Source organism: Protopterus annectens, chromosome 7.part0, assembly GCF_019279795.1.
Source record: "Protopterus annectens isolate FY-2018-M chromosome 7.part0, PAN1.0, whole genome shotgun sequence".
NCBI lineage: Eukaryota > Metazoa > Chordata > Ceratodontiformes > Protopteridae > Protopterus > Protopterus annectens.
The window spans coordinates 491,448,540-491,471,410 of NC_056739.1; the positions used below are offsets into that span (position 1 = coordinate 491,448,540).

Consider the following 22,871-nt stretch of genomic DNA (forward strand, 5'->3'; position numbering starts at 1 on the left):
AGAGGGAATTCACCATCCACAAAGTTCAGAAACTTCTAGAAAAAAGAGTCATCCAAAAGGTCTTGGCCAGGCAACAAGGATCCGGAACTTATTGATGCTTTTTTTTGGTTCCAGAAAAGACAGGGGGACCCACGACCAATCTTAGACCTTAGCAAACTAAATCTATTTGTCAAGATATCAAAGTTCCCCGATGGTTACAGTCTAGTCCATTTTGCAACTTCTTCACAAGGATGACTAGATGTGCTCTGTGGATCTCCATGACATGTACTATCATATCAAAATAGACAGGTGGCCCAGGAAACACCTGGGCTTTTGGCTGGGAACCAATCTTTGTCAATTCAGAGCCCTGCCCTTTGGTCTCACCACAGCCACCCAGGTGTTTACCAAATGCATGGCACTGGTAATATCTCACCTGAGACTACAAGGATTCCAGGTGTTTCCATATCTGGATGATTGGCTGCTTGCTGCACCAACAAAGCATCAACTTCTTTGAGCTATGCAATGTCTAATACAGATCTTCAGTCTTTTGGATATCACAGTAAACATGGCAAAGTCAAAACGAAATCCTGTGCAGAACTTGGAGTTCATAGGAATGCAGTTGAACACAATTACACAGGTAGTGGCATTACCCCAACAAAGGGTATTATCCCTGAGACAACAGGTACAAATTCTTCTGGATTTGCCAGCCCCTCCAGCAAGACTCATTCTGACAGCACTGGGTTCTATGTCAGCAGCAGTACTCTTGGTACCTCTAGAGAGGGTTTTCATGCAAGTACGTCAATGGACCCTTGCAGTTCAGTGATTTATCCTGTTCCATCCATTATCTGTCTCCACCAAACTAATCCCAGTTTGCAGATGTCGCCTCCAATGGTAGATTCTTTCCAGTGATCTGTACCTAGGCAGACTGTTCTCTCTTCCCCCTCCCACAGCCACAGTGACCAAGGATGCTTCCCTCTTGGAGTGGGGGGGACATTATTAAGGAAGAATGGTCCAAGGCATGTGGTCCCTGACAAAGACCAAGTTGCACATCGGTGTCTTGGAGATGAGAGCAGTTCTTCTGACATTGCAAGCCTTCCATGACTACATTCCTTTGGGGACGATAGCAATTCATGCAGACAATATGTCAGTAGTCTGGTACATCAACAAACAGGGGAAAACCCGTTTATATCTTTTGTGCAGAGAGGCCATGGGAGTGTGGGAAGGCGATCTCTTCACACTGCTTTCTTCTTACAATGCATATTCCCTGGGAAACCATCATACTAGCAGACAGACTCAGCAGATCTATTTTGAACCCACATGAGTGGTCCCTCACTCAGTCAGTAGCAAACCAGATTTTCAGCCAGTCCTTGCTGCGACCTGTTCGCTTCTCCCCTAAACAACAAGTGGAGCAAGTATTTTGCTCTGATCCTCTCAGTTGGGCATCACCGAGGGATGCTGTAGGTCTTCTGTATGCTTACCCCCCGAAAGTACGATCTCACACCAAATGTCCCCCATGGATATTGAATCCCAGTCAGGATCTAATTCCTCATCCATCAGAACATCAGCATTCCATTCTATGGTCCCTATGGTTAACCACTTGGTTTCTCCAATTCCAATGATACTAAGAAAGTTCAAGCTAGCTTCACCAGTCCAACATATTATCCTTACCTCTCAGAAACCTTCCACACAAAAGGTTTATAATTACAAGTGGAAGAGATTTTCAATTTGAGCTTCAAAGCAAAATATCATTCCTTTTTCAGCTCTTGTATCAACTGTACTTCTGTACCTAGCTTCAATTTTCATGATGGTGCCAGTTTCTGTGCCATAAAATTACAACTGGCATCAATTACCAACTTTCACATGGGAAAAGGCTCTGCAACTGCATCCAAACCATGTAAAGCCTTTATGAAAGGTGGGCCTCCAATCAAAGACCCCTCTCCTTCTTGGGATCTAGCCATTGTCCTCCATGACCTCACTCAGAAACCTTTTAAACCAGCTGATTCTTGTGACATAAAATTTCTGTCTTTGAAAACAATTTTTCTTGTAGTGGTAAGCTCTGCAAAAAGTATATCTGAATTACAGGTAGTGTCTTCCAAGCCATCCTATATTATTTTCCATAAAGATAGGGTGTCCTTAAGAACAAACTCTCCTTTCATGCCTTAAGAACTAACTCTCCTTTCATGCCTAAAGTGGTGACACAGAATAATATCAACCAGGCAATTCAGTTGCCAGTCTTTTTCCCCAAACCATTCCAACAGAGGCAAATAATACATGTTACAGCTCCTGGATGTTCATAGACAAATGCGTTTTTGTATGCAAAGGACAAAGAAACATCAAAGATCTGAACAACTGTTTATATCCTTTTCATCCAATTGTTTAGGCCAGGCATTGTCAAAGATAACTCTATCAAAATGGATTACTGATTGCATTTCTGCCATTTACTCATTAAAAGGTATGCTGTTACCTCCTCTTCCAAAAGCACACTCAACTAGGTCTATCGCCACTTCATCTGCCTTTCATTGGATCATAGGAAGTTACTAGGCTGTTGGCTCTGAGGCCCGTACAAACCTAGCCAAGAATTTAGTCCATGTTCCAACAAGTCAGCACCCTATGCCACCATTCAGCAGGAACACAGGTGGAATCCTAAGGCTGTATTTTCTGTTCCCTATCCAGTTATCCAGGTTGCACTTAAAAAGGGTTAATGAGGTACTCTGCTTGACATGGAGGGGGAGTCTGTTCCACAAAAGGGAGAGTCTCTGCGGCACAAATGTGTCCTACCAACAAGTCCTTTTGATGTCACAATCCAGATTGAGGTCGCACCTGAGGGTTACTCGAGTGGAGCTTAACTTGCGGATATGCAGCAGTCCCCTCAAGGCGGGGTCTGAGATTGTTCTCTATACCAGACAGAGGTCACCTTTGAGGAGTCTGTAGGAGACTGAGTAGAGGGACAGGGCCTTTAGCCTATCTGCGTAGGGTGGATGTTTGAGGCCCTGGATTCTCCTTGTGAGGAACCTCTGTGGTCTCTCCAGCCACTGCATGTGCTCTGTGAAGAATACAGGGATGTTATGACCACTCTGTCCCTGAATGAGATATCCTTATTAATCAGGTGATCCATGTAGAAAGCTTTCTGTACAACGGGGGCAATATAGGTGGTCAAAAGTCAATCTACTATCAACCTGGGTACCCAAGTCCCTTACGACTGATTGCGTGCTTAGGACCTTATTATCAGTGTGATAATTTGTGGGGACGTCACTCTCCCCAAAAGGGATGAAGATGCATTTTTTGGTATTTAGTTTGAGGCCATGTTTCTGGCACCAGTCATTTGTTTGGGTGAGACCCTCTTGGAGGATGTCCACATCACTAGGGGAATTGATGACAACACCCAACTTGCAGTCATCCTTTTCCTGAAGAACTTCTATTGATGAAATGTGTACTGCAACAACTTGGTCATTCCTTTGTGTCTCACTATAAGTTAGACATTGTATCCAGGAGTAGAGCATTCTTTGGTGCCACGGTGCTCCAACATATCCTTCCATAAGGGCCACCCAAGGAATTACGTAGTTGGGAATTCTGACCTGTCATTGAGGAAGAATGAAATGGACAACATCAGATTTAGAAGTTATGTACTTAACATAACTTGGCATCTGTGTTGTCCAGTTTCATTCTTCCTCACGTCCTGCCCATCCACCCCCTGCCTAATCTGCTTAGAGAGATCTAGAGGAATTAGGAACCCAAAGGTTCCTAGTTTGAGCTCCAGATTATGGTTATTTTCCATTATATTCCTATCTAAGTGTATATGCATTTATATAAATGGATGTAATCTTCTACAATAAACTGTTTATAGAGTGGCAAAGTTGATCTAAGGAGTTAGGGTAGATGTGAGGCATTATGGGAGAGGGAGGAGCTCAAGACTGATCATACTCTTCTAAAAGCGGCCAGATTGGATCCAATATCAGATCCTAGAACCCATCAATGAGGAAGAATGAAACTGGACAACACAGATGCCAAGTTATGGTAAGTACATAACTTCTAATTTTAGAGACATAGACTAACTAATAATGTGGTTCTCCTCTTTCTGCTTTAAGATGTCTCTGCATCATTTTTTCCACCAGCACATACACTTGACCTACTTGCGGGTAGGCAGTTTACCCATCCGCAGCCCATGTCTGTGACTCCCAGCCTTGATTTTCCAAAGTTCTAGATAGTCGGCTGTTCCAAAAATCAACTTTCAGATCCCATCTTACTGCTGTATTAAAAGTGTACCAGTTAGAGTAGTGTGCTGCTAGATTTACTATCAAAAGACTACAAATCATATGGTCGACGGTTATAACATCGAAAGTCATATCTCTGAACGTCATAAATACTGAAAAAAATTATCAGTTTAAATGGTCGAAAAACACCTGCGCACTGACAGTATTGTTTATGCATGGGGACAAGCCCCCCCCTGCACCCACCACATTCCCTGCTACTTATATATTACAACTCCGAGATTGCACTACAGTGCTGATAAGGGTATATCTTTGTCCTCTTGTCAACATTATTTTGACAGGTAATTTGCATGCATGAACTGTCAATGAAATGAAACAATTAATATTCATGTGTCGGTGATATGGGTCACTCAAATGAACGTTAGATCTTTTGAATTTCAACCATTTGATAGTAAACAGTGCTGCTATATTTTCTATTCAGTAGAATAGTGAAGTGAACTTTATTAAAGTCATTCAGAAATGGTTTATATCGAAGTAACCTTTTTGAGCAATGAAGTGTTTATAATTGTTATCTTGTACCTGAGGGCAACTCTTTCATGTTGCATTTTTGCCTTAGTTGGTTTTTGCCTCTTCCCCACCCAAGTTTAAATAGTCTTAGGAAGTGTGCTCCTTCCACTCATTTATTTTATATTTTCATTTATTACGAAAACTGTACTGTATGACAGGCTGGATGTTATAGATGAATAACAGACCACCTGGGAGTGTTATGGCAGAGGACCTCCACACTTCAAGGTTTGATTGACCACCTTGGAGAGTATCATTATGCTTAGAAAATGTCCTGTGTGTTTGTTGATTTTTATATGCTTTTTATTCATTTTATAGGCTGACGTGTTTTGTATCTTGTGTGTGTTTGAATAAAAGTAGTCCCCATTCTTTTAGTCAAAAAAACACAAAAACCTGCACAAATGATAATTAAAAAAAACCCATAAAGAATATACAGTAGTAAAATATCTTACTGAACTGTACAGTATGGAAGAAATGTGAAATGCTTATATTGTGCAGCTCAAGTCATATTGCCTAATTGCTGCAAATCTCATCCAGTGGGTTGTTCTTTAGCTGCTGCATTGCATACTCAAGGTACATCTACCATACTTAAATGGAGGCACTCCAGTAAAGACATGACCAAGTTAGCACTGTAACATTCCTCAGAGTTGCATCCATTGCAAACAGGAAGCAGCAAGGTTTCCTATAATGCAGTTGTCATGCAAATAGAAATATAAACCGGAGGAAGGACATGAAGAATAATATTGGCTGCTCTTCTGTTTACTAGTATGCAGTACATGCAATAACTTTAAGATTGCTGTATCCATTCAGGACAGTTTTTATTTGGCAGTAGCTTCATGCTCACTGTTGCCACAAATGAGATCGACTGTGATATTACTTCTGTATAGTGGAATGCTGCTAAGCTTGTTTTGGTATGAAGCAAATTAAATTATCTATCTTACATTTATTAAATGGTTAAGCAAACTGCACTGTTGACCATTTTAAGCCATGACCCAAGGCAAGATGAGTACAAAGAATAATTATAATATGAGCAGTAACATTTAAAATAATAGTGACTGCTGTAATGTAAAGCAGAGTATTGCATTACATTTGTGAATATTATGGGATTGGGGGTTGGTATAATGGTTTAGGTGTTTACCTTTCAGACACAAGGTTCAGGGTTTGATTCTGACCTTTGGGAAGCATGGATAGTCTTAAAAATGCCCCCTGGGATCATTAGCTTAGTAATTGCCTATGAACCTATATCACCTGATGAATTAACAGATGAAATATAGTTGAAATAACTCCTGAGGCAGTACATTGTTTTTAAATTAGTAATAGGTCAGAAGCAGATGGAACCATGGAAGTGGGACAGCAAGAACTTGGTCTCAGTAACTCATGTAAGCATTGCATTATATAGTGGAGCTGTGCTTGTTTATAGCCCTTTGAGTAGTGATATAGAGGTCATGCCAGTAGGAGCGTGGTATTTTTTTTTTTGTTGTTTTCCATTTGTCATTTGTTGGCAATGGGTATAGATTAGAAAATGTGCTTTGTAAGCAGACAAACACGATTGGCGTTTCAGTAAGTTCTGGTGGCATTGAGTGGTAAAACCTGGACTGTGGTCATGCAGCCTGGGTTCAGTTAGTAACACATGGCTTCACAGAGCTAGAAAGGAGGATGGGTATACCCATCCTAGGGAGCAGGGTGGAATATGCCATAACATAACTTTTCACATTCCCTTGGAGAAAGGCGGATGGGTATACCCATCCTAATGAGCAGGGTGGAATACACCATAACATAACTTATCGCACTCCCTTGGAGAAAGGAGGATGAACATACCCATCATAGGGAACAAGGTGAAATACTCCATAACATAACTTATTACATTCCCTTGGAGAAAAAAGGATGGGTATACCCATCCTAGGGAGCAGGGTGGAATGTGCCATTCCTTGGAGAAAGGTCGCTGATGTAGTTGTGTATCCTAGAGGTATGTGTTTGGATTACCATGCCCACCAGCTGATGGTAACCTGTATAGAGAAAAGTGTACAGGGGTGTTCACTTGCAGAGTTAATGTATTGTGAGCATCTGCTGCATTTGCCAAGCTGTTTATTTTATGGCAAATGCTCACAATGCAACTTCCACTGCTTAAGTTACGGCAGATGCATTGGAGCATGTGCTGTAACAAAAGACGCACGCCCCCCTGCATAGGAGGTGACTAAGGTTAGAGCCAGTACAAATAACCTCATAGCCAGGATGCTGGAGAAGGATTAAAATATTTTTATGGTTGTTTGCGTAATGAACCCCCTCCACTCACACTGGTATATCTGGTGGATAACTTTACCAGAAAGAGAAAATGACTAGACAGCCTCAGTAGGGAGAGGCTTGATGTTCAGCAGGTACAGCAGCAGAAAGGACATAGAAAGAAAATGTTATTTTAATTGCCATTATTTGTTCTTTATAATTGCGCTCTCATTTATTTTTTGTTTGTTTGTATAGGCTTTATGCAATATTATAAACCTAATTTCTCTATGCCGTTACCTGATCAAGATTTAGTATTTAGAAAAAAACTGTTTCTAATTGCTTGTAATTTAGTGCACTGTGCTTCATTGCTAGTTTTACTGGTTTGTTGATCTGTTAATCCTTTTACTCTTGATAAAAGTGTATGAGGAGTGCATTATTTGGATTCTATTCATTTTTTAGTTTATATTTATATATATGTTAGTGTGTCATCAGGTATACACATTTTATAATTTTATTCTCTGGTAATCCATCTTTGTTAGCCTAAATTTGCAGGCCTTTACTCAGTTTGGCATCTAAAACGTTCCCAGCCTACTAGCCCTTTCCCTTTTACCAATAATGCACTGCCAACAAGCTTTCTTCTCCAGATCTCTTTTGATGCACATGCAGGTAGCACCAGAAAACAACCGGAGGCTACATTATTTCTAAAGTTTATTTACTTTTGAGAAGTATATTCATATATTGATGTGTTTTGTGTTTTATACTGGGCTAGCTACCCGGCAGTATAAACCCTGGCTCTAGATGATTGTCACTGGTGAAGAGACACCCTGACGCCGGGGGCAAAAATGGGAAAAGGGGGTTGTAGATGGATGGATGGATTGCTACCCAAGAGGCTAAATAAATTCAACATCCAGCTGTTTTTTAACCTTTTAATCACTTTCTATATTTCTTGCCACCCACTTTCCCTTTGTTGCCTTGACCTTTTTTCTTCTTAGATTCTAGTACACTGCCTTCATTGTTCAGTAGTTTCTGTATTAATTACTGTCTTGTTTAAATTAAAAACTCTGCAATGAAAAGCTTTTTTTATTTACTTATCATGAATACCCAGTATTCTTTTTTTCTGAGTCATTATTTTTTTCTGTTTTAATGTTGGCAGTTTTTCTATAACACTAATGTTGTTATCATTAAATGTTTTGACAGTCATAATATTTCTTGTGGCATGTATTTAGTTTGTTTGCATTATGGATATGAAAGCTTTAAAAACATCCAATTGTGGGCATAAAATTTGAGCTCAAGATAAATACACCTGGTGTGTTTTTATCTAGATGAAGTTTGGAAGGTGATGTGCAATGTAGCATTATGTGAGGCCTTCACTCGCAATAAGGTTAGAGACAGAAGAGGCAAGTTACCCTTTTCTAAGTTAAAACAAGGCTGCAAGTCCACAAGTCCACTACCAGTGAGGCTTTGACCTAAAGCTCCTTATGTAAAACCCTTAAGTCCAAAGGGCCAAGCCCATGGTTGACAGAGAGTCAGAGAAAGCATTAAATCTTAGTTGATCAAGATTGTATGTTGTAATGTTGTAATGTTTTGATCTAGATTGTACACTGTCAGCAAACCCTCCTTAATAGAAGGAATAAACTTACTATTGAAAGGGTTATTTAAAGAGCCCCCCCCCCCAAAGATGACTGCTGTTCTGAGAAGAAAAAAGAGAAATGCAAGTAACAGGAGGTGTGAAACCAAATTCCATTCACTTCCACCCCAACCAGTGTCCCCAGATTGGAGGATTCTCACCCAGCTGAATCTGGGCCTTCAGGTTTCTCCAGACTTGGAACATTCAGAGGCACCAGAAACTGTTGAAGACTTGGGGGGGGGGCAGAGGGTGACAGGGGGGCACTTACAGTAGTGATCTAAAAAGGGCAATTTTTAAAACTATTTACTACCACAACATAAGTTCACTTGGAGGACATTTTAAGCTTAGCCAATTTTCATTTTGGTGCTTGAATTAACATTTCCTGATTGATCTCATCTATCCCATGGCTGATAATTGTACATTAGCCCTAGTGAGAATAAATGTGATCACACTGTAGATAATTTGAGGGGACCCATGTAAGGGATGCAGCATTTAGGAACTGCCTCTATCCGTTAGTGGAACGAGGGGTAATCCTGGAGTACATTTTCTATTACCCATCAATTGATCAAAATTGCATTTGAATATGGACAGGGATGAGCTTTGTTTTACTTGAATGGATAGTCTGTTCTGGATATATATCCATCTCTCCACAACATTCAGTTTAGATACCTGGACTGAGTATTTCTGATGCCATTTGACTTGCTGATGTTCAGTAGGTCCATCTGTATTAGGTCAGAGGATGCTTTGTATGCAAGACACTTCACCTCTAAGCACTCTGTAGGATACTGAGAATAGTGATAAATCTTTGAGGTGGTCCATGCAAGACCTACTGTTTAGGAGTTGTATCCTTTTAGTAAGGTATCTCTGTGGGTATTCCAATTGTTGCATGGGTCTGGACAGATACATGCCAAAGTGGGCATTATACAAAATGATTGACCTAGTGAGGGCTTTGTAAAGGGGAGCAATAACATCTCTAGATCTAATCACAATCAATTTGTTTATAAGCTATGCAATATAGAAAGACTTTCTTATGACTCTGGGCACATGTTGGTCAGAAGTTAGGTCACTGTACACACAAGTTCCCAAATGCCAAACAACTGGGTCATTTCTCAGTGGACATTGTCAGTTTGGCAATTCCCTGGAGTAGATGACTTCCCAAATTATATGATAATGTATTTCTTGGAGTTTACTTTCAGTTCATTATTCTGGCACCAGTTATTGTTTGTTTCAAACCTTCCTGCATGATGGGTAAGTCATTTGGGGATTCAGTAACTGCTCCTAGCTTGCAGTCATCTCAAACTTAGTCGTCCAAAGCCCTTTGGTATTTCCTTTTACTTTTGAGATGTATATGCCAAATAGAAAAACTCTCAGCACCGAACCCTGAGGGACACCATTTGACTGGTTACTTCCCTTATTTTGATCTCCTGCATCCTGTGAGCAAGCATACATGTATATATTCTTTGATTCACCTTCCTGATTGTATTAACCTGATTGTATTAAATTATATTCCTTGTATAATACAGCAGCACTTGTTAGAATGTGTTTTAAATTTGTAGTTTGGAACAGTCTTCTAGTGAGCAATGAAACAAAATGTATGAACCAATAATGGCAAAACGACCCATTTCAGGAAATTTCAACCATGAAAGGTCAATAAACTTCTGTCATTACAATCCACCAATATCAGTAAATATGCAAAATCTCTGCAGAAGTAAGTCATCTAAATAATTCCACATTAAAGGGATCTGTAACTAATGAAGAGGTTACTGCTAGCAAACAACTTTATATTTCATTGTTTCATGTACAAATAAAGTGCCTGTTGCCTTTGAAGAATAAATTGTCTTTGCTACATTACAAAATGATAAGCTAGTAATTTTACAATGGGGAATGGATGGCAAACTGTTAATGGGTTCATAGTTACTAAGTAACTCCTCCAAAGGAGGACATTCATAGGACTGCAGCATCCACTCCCATTAAAGTACAACACAGTACAGTATAAGCGACCCATCTGCATAATGTGGGAGTAGTATCCACAGTCTTTTGCATCAAAAGCAAGTATACTATCTGTTGTGCTACTAACAATGCAAACAACTTAGCGTAAGTAGCATTAAACTTCTCTTCCCCTGAAGTTTTCTAAGTGGTGCCTAGCCAGTAACAGAGGTCCCGAAAGGCTTTCGGCCTCTCTAGTTTGAAATATTTGTGAGAGCTACTTAGAGACCGTTTGTCATCTGAATCTGTCAAAGTGCATCTTGCAGTCATCTCCACTTGTCTGCCCATGGATCATCTGTTTTTGTGGTCAAACAATTTATGAAATGAGTGTTACACATGAGACCCCCTTGAAAGCAAATTCCTACCCCTTGGGATCTCAACTTTGTTCTTGAAAATTTGACCTCATCTCTTTTTGACCCTGCCTCTAAGGCTGATTTAGGGTTCATTACTTGGAAGACTGTTACACTCATTCCGCTTGACATCTGCAAGATGAGTGTCTGAACTTCAAGCTGTCATGATGGGCCAACCCTATCTGATTTTTCACAAGAACAGGGTTATGTTATGCACTAATCCATCCTCTGTAATTAAAATTATTGTTGAATTTATCTTGAATCAAACCATCAATCTCCCAGTGTTTTATCCTGATCCAAAAAACAAAAGAGAAATTCTGTAAACATTGGATATATACAAACAGTTCAGGTAGTAACTTAACAGAGCAAAGCCCTTTAGGAATGCTGAACAGCTGTTTGTCTTCTGTCCAGGGGAAAAGATAGGTCATCTGATCGCTGAGCAAGTTACTGCATGATGGTTGCCCTCTGGTGGTGTTTTCTGTTACTCCCACCTTGATAAATTTATCCAGGCAAGGTTAAGGCTTACTCGACTAGGGTCTTATCCTCTCTGATGGCATCTCGACATGAGGTGGACTCTACAAGCATTCTAGGCATAGCAACCTGGTCCTCTATTCATACCTTCACAAAACACTACAAACTGGGTTCCTTTTCAAGGTCCAGAGAAACCTTTTCTTGGACCATTCTCCAGGGGATCCTGGATCCTTATCCTGCCTCACCCCAAGTAGGGTAAACTTTTGGAATCTGTCCAAAATACCACTATGGCAGTGTGAAAGATGAACATAGTACAGTTGCAAAGTCTTACTTAACTGTAATAGTAGATGTTTGAATTCCTTACTTCTTCAAGTGGCAGTACCCACCTGCCATTTCCCAGATTTGTGCATAGTTAAAGTGGATTTCAACCTTTCTGATTTGGTGTTGTTGGATTTGGTTTTATATGGTATTGTGATTGGCTGGAGATTTACTCTTTTAAATGATTCTGGCTTCAAGAACTTTCCTCTCCTTTAAGGAAGCAAAAAAGGAGAATATTCATTTCCTGTGGCAGCTGAAGACTTCTCTCTCAGGATATTCTCAGGCAATCAGCTATCACAGGAAGAGAGAGGGAGGGGAGTGTGAACTTTTGAAAGCTGACCATTACTGGGTTACCTTAACAGATAACCCATAATGCCACTGAGGCAGTGAGAAATATTAATATCTGTTACAGTTACGTAGGACTTATGCAACTGTACATTAAAGCACAGTTACAGGAAAGTGAGTAAGAATGCAAGATGCTCACTGCTGTTGAGGTTAAGTTTCCAGCCCCTCAAAGATCCTACATTAGGAATCAGAAGGGTGCTAAGAACATATGGCTTTGTAAATCTTAACAGCGCCAGTATGAGCAACAACGAAGTACAACCTCCCAAAGGGGTGCTGTGAGTTCTTCAATGGCCACTTCTGTAGAAGCAAGGGTGGTCCAAAAAAGTGGTATTCTGTTTCCATTCTTCCGAGAATAGACAGAAGAACCCCTGAATGGCTGCCTGACTGCCCACCTGTGGAAGCAGTCAAAGATCTAATTTCCTGGGCTTAACTCAAGATGTGCCCTGCCAAAAATTCCACCCCATCAAAACAGGTAGGGATCAGAAGGTACAAAACCTGCTACAAAAAAGAACAATCCAGGAGGTCATATCACAGTGTAAAGGATATGTTTTTTTCCAAGAATCTTCTTGTGGAAGAAGACAAAAGAAAGTCAGGTCCTTATTGGACCCTCAGTTGATTAAACCAGTATATTCAGAAACCAGTTTTCTGATGGTCACAGTGCAGTCAGCCCTTCCTTGTCTTCAGGTGGGAGACTGGATGTGTTCTTTGGAATTCTTGGATGCTTACCTCCATGTAAAGATGCCCAAGACATTACAGAATTCCTCCCCTTATGAGTGAGAGTGAATCTTTACTAATTCTGAACATTGCCCTTTGGACTTGCAATAACCACTTGGGTGCTTATGACTGGCTTATAGCCACAACTTCAAGAGTGTGTTTAATCAGAAGGTGCTTTGTCTGTTTCTGTTCTTCGAAGCATCTGTAAACATTTAAAAATCACAGTTCAGCAACTAACATTTACTTAATGCCACTTGGATGCTATCATGCTACAACAATGATAGCAGGTCTCTCTATCAACAAATTACATAAAATTTAGGAGACTGTCAGTCAGCATCTGCCAACAGAGACCTTGATTTTAAAGGCATTAAAACTGATGCTACCTCTAGCAAGATATAGAAGAGTGCTTCCTTGGACCTTGAAAGTTCAGTGGTTACAAATACAGGATCCAAGTCTTGTAAAAATATTTTCACTGGTAGCTCATTCTGTGAACCTAGTAATAGAGCTTCCTTTTCTCCCTCCCACAATGGGGCCTTCTACACATCAATATATTGAAGATGTGATCTGTCCTTCTAGCATTGCAAGCATTCCATGACCACCTTTCACACGGTGTGATAGATATCCGCTTGGGCATCATGGCTGTGGTGTTGTATCTCAACAAGCAAGGAGGAACCATATCCTTCCCACTCTTTTGTGAAGCAGTTAGGGTATGGGATTGGCTCTAAGCTTAAAGTGGTGTCTAATAACAATGCATATACAGGGTTAGGACAAGTCATTAACAGACAAGCTGAAAGTATGTCTTCAGGTGCCTCATAAGCAGTCTCTTAAGCATGTTTATGATAAACATTCTTTTCCATCATTGGGTGAAATCTTGCTGTGCTCTCTTTGCCTCAACTTCCAACATCAAATGCAGTATTTTTTTACTTAACCCTTCCTATAGGTCAAACTCCCAGGGATGCTGTTGTCCACCCTTGGCTCCTATGTCTCCTGTACGCAGTCCCCCTCTACCACTTTTAAAAAAATTAATCCAGAAAGCCAGACTTTACAGAGCCAGCGTAATTTCTCATTGCTCATTTTTGTCCTTGACATCTTTGGTTTCCTCTGCTTTGGTCTCATTTTTTTAAGGAGACCTGTCCTTCAGGATCCTGATCCAAGTTTCCTATCACATCTGCCCTGCAATCTTCAGCCAGCCAATCATTCCCATATGGTTTCTTCACTTCCTGTAGTGGCCAGTGACCCAGATTACCTTCTTGGGGTGGCCCAGTCATTGTTAGCTTCACAAAATCTTTTCTCCAGAAAAATGTATAAAGAAAAGTGGTTTAAGTTCTCCACATGGATAACTCAACATGGAATGGATCCAATCACAGCTCCTATTAGTTCCGTTTTTTTTTCCTTTTTAACAGATTTAGTTGATTAAGGCTCCAGTTTTTCAACAGTGAAAGTTTATCTAACTGTCATTTTTCCATATCTTCTAGAAAATAACCAGCCATATTTGGCCTCTCAGTCGGCTTGAAAGCCTTTCTAAGTGGAGTCTTTTTATCTAGGTCCCCTGTATAAAGATTGAGCTCTACCTTGGGACATAAACTTTGTTCCTGAAAATTTTACTTCAGCTCCATTCAAACTTGCAGCCAAAAGGTACCTTAATTGTCTGTCTTGGAGAGTACTTTCTAGAGGTGATTACCTTAGCAAGAAGAGTTTTGGATCTAAATGCCTTTCTTCAAAGCTACCATTTCCAACCTTTCACAAATACAGGATGGTATGTAGAACTCACTCTGCATTCATGATAAAGGTAGCAACAGATCTCAGTGTTAACCAGACTGTTAAACTTCCATTATTCTTACCCCAGTACTCTAATAAGGGTGAATTCAAGCTGCATTATTTTAATGATCACAGACAACTCTGTAGACACCGCCACTTCTATCCAGACCTTATAAAAGATTTGAGACAAGATGATCTTTTTGTTTCCTTCATTTCTGACAGACTAGATAGGAGGGTGACCAAAGTCTCACACTATGTGGCTATCTAAATGCATCCCTTTTTGCTATATTTCTAGTAACAAAAACTTTACTGTTCAAACCAAGGGGTTATACTACAAGGTCTGTAGTAATCTCTTTTTCAGAAAATTGTGGACGACGTATGTGGCAGCAACATGGTCTTATTTGCATGCGTGTGCTAAAACATTCTAAACTTGATATTATGTCAACATCTACATTGGTATTGGTATTGGTGCTACCATCTTGCAGGACATATTATGGATCAGCTAGGATAGGAAAGTTATGTACTTACCATAACAGTATAACCTGTTGCTGTTTTATTCATACAATGTAATACACCCACCAACCAAATTATCACCTATGCTTCGTACTGGAAGTTAACCAGAGACTGTCAGATTTTGGCCACAGTGGATCTGGAGGGGGAAGGACTGTATCATGGGTGAAGGTGAGGAGCTTTAGCTTGCAGTAGAATGAAAAGTTGCCAAGAGAAGGTTGCAGACAGTCCAAATATTACAGTATGAACACAGTGGATCAACAGGATCTTTCATTGTGGTAAGTACATAATTGTCATTCTTGACATCTTGGTCTGCTCCCATGAAATCGTGATTAATTACTACCATGTAATATAACCTTTGGAAGAAACCGTGAGAGCTAATGAACCTAAGGGCATAGTTTATCTGTGTGTGATCCTAGTAGTAAATACTGAGGCCAAGGTGATATATGAAATTGTGGTTTGTACGCGCTTTTACTTCCAAGTGTTACTTTGTAAAGTGTTTTTCATAGGGCATCAGTAGTTAGAATGCTGACTTGCCAGACGTGGTGGTGAAGGTTTGTAGCCATTTACAGAAATCAAATATAGTGCCATATTGTTAACTCGGCTCTATGATTTCCTGTTTTAAATACAGTCACTTGTAGTGCCATCAGCCTACATTACATGTTCAAATTTAGTTTTTGAAAGGAATATTTTTTTTAGTAATGTCCATGCAGTGTAAAATGTTAGTTGGTGTCAAACTTCATAAGCCTGCAGCACTGGTGTTCATGAAATAACCTTATATAAATGTTTAATTGTTTACTTATGTCATTCTGAAAGTACCTTTTTTCCCCAAACCAGGAACTGCAGGTAATATTCCACATAAGTGCAGCAACACAAAACATCGCATCATTTCTCCGAAGCTAGAAATTCGACCATGTCCTTATCCAGCCTTAACTGAAGTACAGAACGGTACAACAGGAGATAACAAAAGTGAGACTGACTTGTGCAAAGCCAGCAGCCCAGACTCATTGGATGGTCGAGTCTCCAAAAGTGTTGGGATGGCCAGTGGAGAGGTATCTTCTACATCTAGTCATGTTGAGAAGCCGGACTCTACCCAGAACTCCCCAGTGACTCTAACCAATGGATATTACAGTGATCGAGAACTTAACCCAGTCACCATTGCTACTAGTGTGCCAAATCTAACTGTTGCAACTGTTACATGTAGCTTACCACAGAATGCAGTTATTTTGATGACTGGGATAGGTGACAAACAGCTGTCTTTAGGTGCCTCTGGTCTTACACCTAGCCAGCAGTTAATTGCTAGTGAACACAGCAGCCAGGCACTGCCACTGCCCTCTCATGAACTTGCCTTACCTCCAAGCTCTGGTGCTGTTGGCCTGACGTTGTTGCCCAGTAGTGTTGGTCAGTTGGTGCTGACACAGAACTTGGACCCTAGTATGGAGACTTCTGAGACCAACAATGACTTTGACCCCGATTTATTTCTGAATAGTCCAAAGCAAGGACAGACATATGGGGGAGGAGTGAACAAGACCACACTCTCTGTCAGTGAAAATTTTAGCTCTCCAAACTCTTCTGAGCCTGGGACTCCAAACTGCAGCCTTGTGAGTGAGGTCAAGGCTGAGATGAAGAAGCCTGATGGTATCACTAAGCTTAACGGTTACAGGAGTTCTAGTGTTCCATCCAGTTTTGCCATCTTTTCTCAGTCACCAAACTCAGCCTCCATCTCTCAGACATTCCCAGTTACCACACAGGTATCAGTACTTTCCACAAAGCTTGAACCATCCACAATCTTGGAGAAAATGGATTACTGTAATTCAGAATCACCAAAGAGTATCCAGTACTCTCATCAGCACTCAAATCAGGGTACAGCCAACAATAAGCCAAACCGATTCTTTATCCAGGATGACACCACTGTTCAGCCACCAGATCAGCAGGCAACAGTAGCAACACCTCAGCCCATGTTGCAGGCAACCAGAAGCCCTGAGTTGGATATTCAGCCAGTCAGCAGCAATGTCAAGGATGAGGACAGCAGCTCTGTGCAGGTCTTGTCATTTCGTTCTCTTAAACATGAAAATGAGATGCCCATGGACACGTCACACATTAGCAGTGCTGAACTGAAGACATCACAAGTAACAGAAATGACTCCTGACACAACACAGGAAGACAGTACCACTGAACTTTTAGGTTCTAGCAAAAGTCAAGAGGGTGCTGAAGTATCAGACTTGCAAAACAATAATCTGAATGATCTGTACAGTATAATTCAAAATGACTTGAGGTCTTCTCCTGTAAATTCTTCCTCTATTGACCTTGTGATTGACCACTTCGACCTGTCCTTTGATGGTCAGCTGCCTGATTTAATTTCAGAATTCATAAATGAAGTGACCCCTAGCAGTAACAGCTTTGGACAATATAACAGCAACCAGCCCAACCTGGTTCAATCAGTACATCAGCATAATGTAGTTTCCTCAAATTTTCCACCAAATGGGCCACCTATTGCAGACTATACTACCCAAATGCACCAAAACTCACCACAGTTCATCAGTACAACAGTAAACTGTGTCGGTTATACAGATATTACATCAGGAAACTCACCACAGACTTCAGCAGATTGTAGTATAGAAACTGGGCAGCTGGTGGCCATTACTGACTTTTCCCCTGAGTGGTCATACCCTGAGGTGGGTTGCTTTTGTCTCTTGTTATGTTTTGGAATGTTTTATTGCCCCATGCACTACCATAGACACACCTATTCTCAAAATTATTAGTGAGGTCCTGAACTCTTTTTATTGCTACTACTGATTTTCAAGTTTTGTTTGAGTGTGGATGCATTTTATTTTAAGCCTGCTGTTATAAAGAACATATTTCAACTTATGGATCTCAAAATACAGTTTTAGCAGGACTTCACATAGGCAGAGATGTCTTTCCAGATCACTGTTGCAGTATTGTTTACATTTGGTATTCCCTGCCTAGGGCAGCCCGATGTCCAGCTAGTATATTAAAGCCTTAATTTGCTTTAAGGCATGCCGTACATCACATGTATGCTCCTTGTGTAGCGTAGGGCATAAGTGTGACATCCAGACATACTGTCCTCAGAACTTCTTTGCCTGCAGTCCGAACGCCATCTCTTGATCTTTAGTCTGAATGCCTACGTTCCATTGTTGGTTTCTGAGCCGTTGCAGATAAGTGCCCCAATGGGGTTTCTTTTTTACTTGTCTTTTTGTTGCTTATGGGATTTCATGTCGTCCAAGAAGGGTAAATGCCAGTGTGAGAGACAGATTCCCCATAAAGACTGCCACGAACACTGTTTGTTTTGCCTTGGTGCCTCACATGCCAATACGACCTTTTCTGTTTGCCAGGCTTTTGTACTTAAAACTTTGCATAATAGAGTTTCTTCTTTAGCGCTGTATCTTGAGAATCAGTGACTTAAACTTCTCGTGAAAGATACTATGGAGGGAACTTTCTGCCCCAAGGGACAGCCATTAGAGTAGAAGAAGGGTAAGAAGCCAAGGCCAGAATCTTCCGCTGTCCAGCCTCTGGCGGATGTGTCCCCTAAGGTGAGTGAATGCCTGAAGGTTCACCCGGCTTTGTTGTCAGATTCCTGTACAGCGACTGGGTTGGAGGTCAGTGGGGATCTGGTTTTAAGCACATCCAAGGAGGCTTTACAGATGTCCATTTTGGACATTTGTGGGGAACCACGGTTGATGATTTCTGAAGGGTCTAGAGATGTTCCTCAAATTTTAGTTAAGTTCCTACTACTATTATTGAATGCTGTGCTAGGTCAGAGGCTTCCAAGTTTTATAAGTCAGATATCCCATTAAAGAAAAAACAAAAAAACTAAACACGTTTCTCCTACTCCTAAGGATCCACAGAATGAGTGGCAGGCCTTCACTCAGGGTTTGTTTAATGCCTTGATGGCACTGAAACTTCCTCAAGGTGTTTTTGTTCCAGTTCCAGTTTCCCCTTGGTCCTCTACTCTCCTTAAAAGACTCAGGGAACAGGATTCCTGTGAGGAGGAGTTAGATTATGATACGGAATCTCTTGCATATTCTTCTCATATTCCTTCTCCTTTGGACAGTGCATGAGAGGAAGAGCAATCTGCCAGTCCTGATACTCCATTTGAAGAGATTTCTTTTGGGATACTCTCCAGGATGATAGAGTTTTTTTTAAATGGGATTGTGCTCAGGTCTCAGGTCTCTGAGATCCATAAGAGGTATTTTGAGGTACTGCAGATGGAATCTTCTAAATCTTCTGTTATTCCTGCTGTTTTGGCTGCTTTGTTGGATGCATTTTCCAATGCCTCTAAAGCTGCTGATTCTCAGCCCCCTGCTCCCAAGAAACCTGGTAGGTTTTATAGGGAGTCTGAGGACAGTAGCATGTTGTACAAGTGTACTGCTGCTAATCCCTCAGTGATGTCTGTAGCCTCTGGCAAGCCCTCTCGGTTGCTTCCTTCGCCCAAGTTACTGCCTTCTGATAAAGACAGCAGAACCATGGAAAGGTTAGGTAAGAAGGTTTACACCTCAGCTACCTTGGCTTTTAGAGCTATTAATTATCAGACCCATATGTCAAGGTATGTGTTGTGTGTTGGCTCTCCTGTCTCAGGATTTTCAGGTTATTTCTGATCTTCCAGACTCTGAGGGTAAAGCTTCTGCTGTTTCCCTGTTAAGGACTTCCTCACAGGTGGTTCTTCATTCCATCAAGTGTAGCTATGATGCTGCACATACTTCTTCTAGGCCTTCTGCTTTTGGGTCAGTGATGAGGAGGTATTCTTGGATTTGGCTTCAACCATTGTCTTATGATATCAAGGCTAAGTTGATGGATGCCCCTCTTGATAATAAGCACTTGATTGAGGAAGATACTGCTGATTTTGGGAAGGTGCTGCTGATTTAAGTCCCTTTAGGGTAAGGGGAAGTCTTTACAGGAAATCAAACATGTTTTTTCTCCTGTTCCTAAATTTCAGGGAAACTACCCTAATAAATATGTGCAAATCTCCAAAACGAAGAGACCCCTACACAAACCAGGAACAGTCCGGAAGTAATCCGAAGGTAACCCAGGTAATCCAGCTGTGAAATATTCCATTTATTGTAAAATAAAAAACAATCGAACTGAAAGAACCTACTACACTTTATTTCCATTAAGCGCTTTTCGTCTCGCTTGTAGCGAGACTTCTTCAGACCGCATACAGTTGCATCACACTAAGATATAAAACCTATTCCACTCCCAACCTTCCATCAATTAATTACACAAATTAACTATGCTGCTTGATTGATAAATTGATAGATGATACATCAATTAACTTAATGTTTCTCTGTTACTTACATTTCAGTAAATGAAACTACTAAGAAATGTGCTGTGTGTGTTGCTTACATTGAAAATGCATGACAGCTTTCAGTGGAATCACCGTATCTACATCGTATAGTGGTTAAAACAATCTAAATAAAATCAATTTTTTGAATTTATATTTAAAATCAAATGTTATGATTTTATATTAAATACTTGTATTAAATACTTATATTAATGGATTTATATTAAATACTTATATTAAATACTTGTTTAAGATACATAGTTTAGGAGTGTTCTGAATTAATATTTAAAGTAAATACTTGTTTAAAGTACATAGTTAAAAATGCATACTTGAAACATTTCACTTCTACTGAATCTATTACTTAAAACATACATTAATACATACGTAAATCAATAAATCAATACATTAGTACATAAATCACCTCTGCCAAAACTATTATGGCTATTTACTTGAAGAAATTCTAAAAAAACTTTCTATGTGCCCCATGAAAAACATCTTTAGGTTTTAAACCTCATGAATGAATAATCTTGAAAGGCTTTTCAATTTCAATATACAAGCTGTTGAGTAAATTTCATTAAGGCCAGGTGTGTGACAGGCACGTGTTTGAAGTTGCCAGGACTGTTCTAGTTTTTCCAAAAGTAAGGCTGTTGGTCCACCTCTCCCATCTTCTGTAACACTGTCTATTGCTCGAAAACCAAATGAATGGTTCAGGTATTCACCTACATGTCTAGCTAAGGCATTGTCTGATTTACACTTCCTAATGCCATAAAGATGTTTGTACACCCTCTCCCTAAGTTTTCTGTTGGTTTTACTGATATAGAATGCAGGACATGATTTACATGAAGCTAGGTAACCACACCCTTGGAGTTACAATTAAATTTGCATTTAGTACTGTACTCCTGCCCCCGTATAGAAATTTCTGACCTGTATCAATGTAAGGGCAATAAGGGCTCATCTGACATTTACACATTCCCTTAGTATTAACAAAAGGTACTTTTCCTTTTTTCTTCCAACAGGTTCTTTAGGTTCTTCCCTTTTCTAAAAACTGTTTTAGGTGGGACTTGTAGTTTACCAGATAGAACACTATCGGACCGAATTAGGTCCCATTTCTTACTTATGATGCTCATTATAGAAAACCCGTCCAAGCTGTATGAAATAATAAAGTCAGAAGCGCATATTGGCTCTCCTACATTACCATTCCTTTCTGGTAAAGTTGGTTGGAGCATATCCCCCACCCCTAAAATGGGTCGGTAAAACCCCCTCTGTCTTTTATTTACCACTTCCACAGTTAGGTCCTTTACCAATCGTTCAGGGTATCCTCTCTTGGAGAACATTTCTCTAAGTTTCTCACACTCTATTAAAAAGTCTTCCTTGTTTGTGACCATACGAGCTGTCCTCACAAGCTGTCCCTTCACTACTGATCGTTTCTGGGGCAGAGGGTGACGGCTACTATTGTGTAGGAATGCATTCAAATAGGTGCCCTTTCTGAATATCCTAGCTGAGTAGGAGTTGTATTTCAAATCCTTCTTTAAGTCAATGTCCAGGTATGCTATAATATCCATATTAAAAGTATAAGTAAACTTCAAAAAACTTGCTGTGTTATTCAGGTATGACACTAACTGGATGGCATTGTTTTCGTCCCCTTCAATTAACATAAAAATGTCGTCCAGGAATTGTGTGTAAAAATGTATCTGCCTTGCAATGTTAGGAACGTTTTTTACGAACTCCCTTTCCCAATATGCCATCACTAGGTAGGCAAAACGGGCTCCACACAGGAGCCCGTTGACACACCTATTTTTTGTATGTAATACTTCTCAAAAGTGATGAAATTGTTGGACAAAATAATGTCCAACAGTTCCTCCACTAGTCTTGTTTTAGACCTAGGTGTCCCCAGACTGTGGATCAATAGACTTACCCACTCTATACCTTCCATATGAGGGATTGATGAGTACAGGTCCTTAACGTCGATCGTTAGAAAATTCAAATTGTCATTAAACTAAAGATTTTTATATTAGCCAGAAAGGACCATGAGACTTTACAAATTTGTTCCTGTTGCCCTACATATTTTTTCAAAATGTGGTCCGCGTACTTTGCACATGCATACGTGACGCTATTTCTTGCATCGACTAACGGCCTCATAGGTGGGTCAGAAACAGATTTATGAATTTTCAGAATGCCGAACAAAATAGGGATCTTAGAAGCTGGCATATTCAGAAAATTGATGGAGTCTACATCTATCCTAGCCTCATTTAACATTTCTCCCAGTGACGAACATATTCTCATGTTAAGCAATATTTAATTAATTCCGTGATACTTCAGAGTATACCTCACTGTCAAGGACTTTCCCCATTTTTTTGTTGGTATTCATGCCTGTCCATTATCACAAGCCCCCCTCCCTTATCAGGTTGCATCACTCTAACGTCTGTCTGTTGTATCAATTTGAGGGCTTCTTTTTCCTCAGATGTTATGTTATGGGAGCTACCCCTAATATGCTTATGTTGGTTGATAAGGTTGTATAGGTC

General features: G+C 40.2%; 1 protein-coding gene across 5 annotated transcripts in view; it reads left to right on the forward strand.

Annotated features, from left to right (window-relative positions):
- Window positions 1-22,871, forward strand: part of CAMTA2 (calmodulin binding transcription activator 2) — a 2,181,461-nt gene that overhangs the window by 1,209,019 nt on the left and 949,571 nt on the right. For all 5 annotated transcript variants that reach the window (XM_044077091.1, XM_044077090.1, XM_044077092.1 and 2 more), the window contains one exon: window positions 15,888-17,725. In XM_044077091.1, coding sequence (XP_043933026.1) covers window positions 15,888-17,725 — 1,838 coding nt within the window. The remainder of the gene's footprint in view (window positions 1-15,887; window positions 17,726-22,871) is intronic.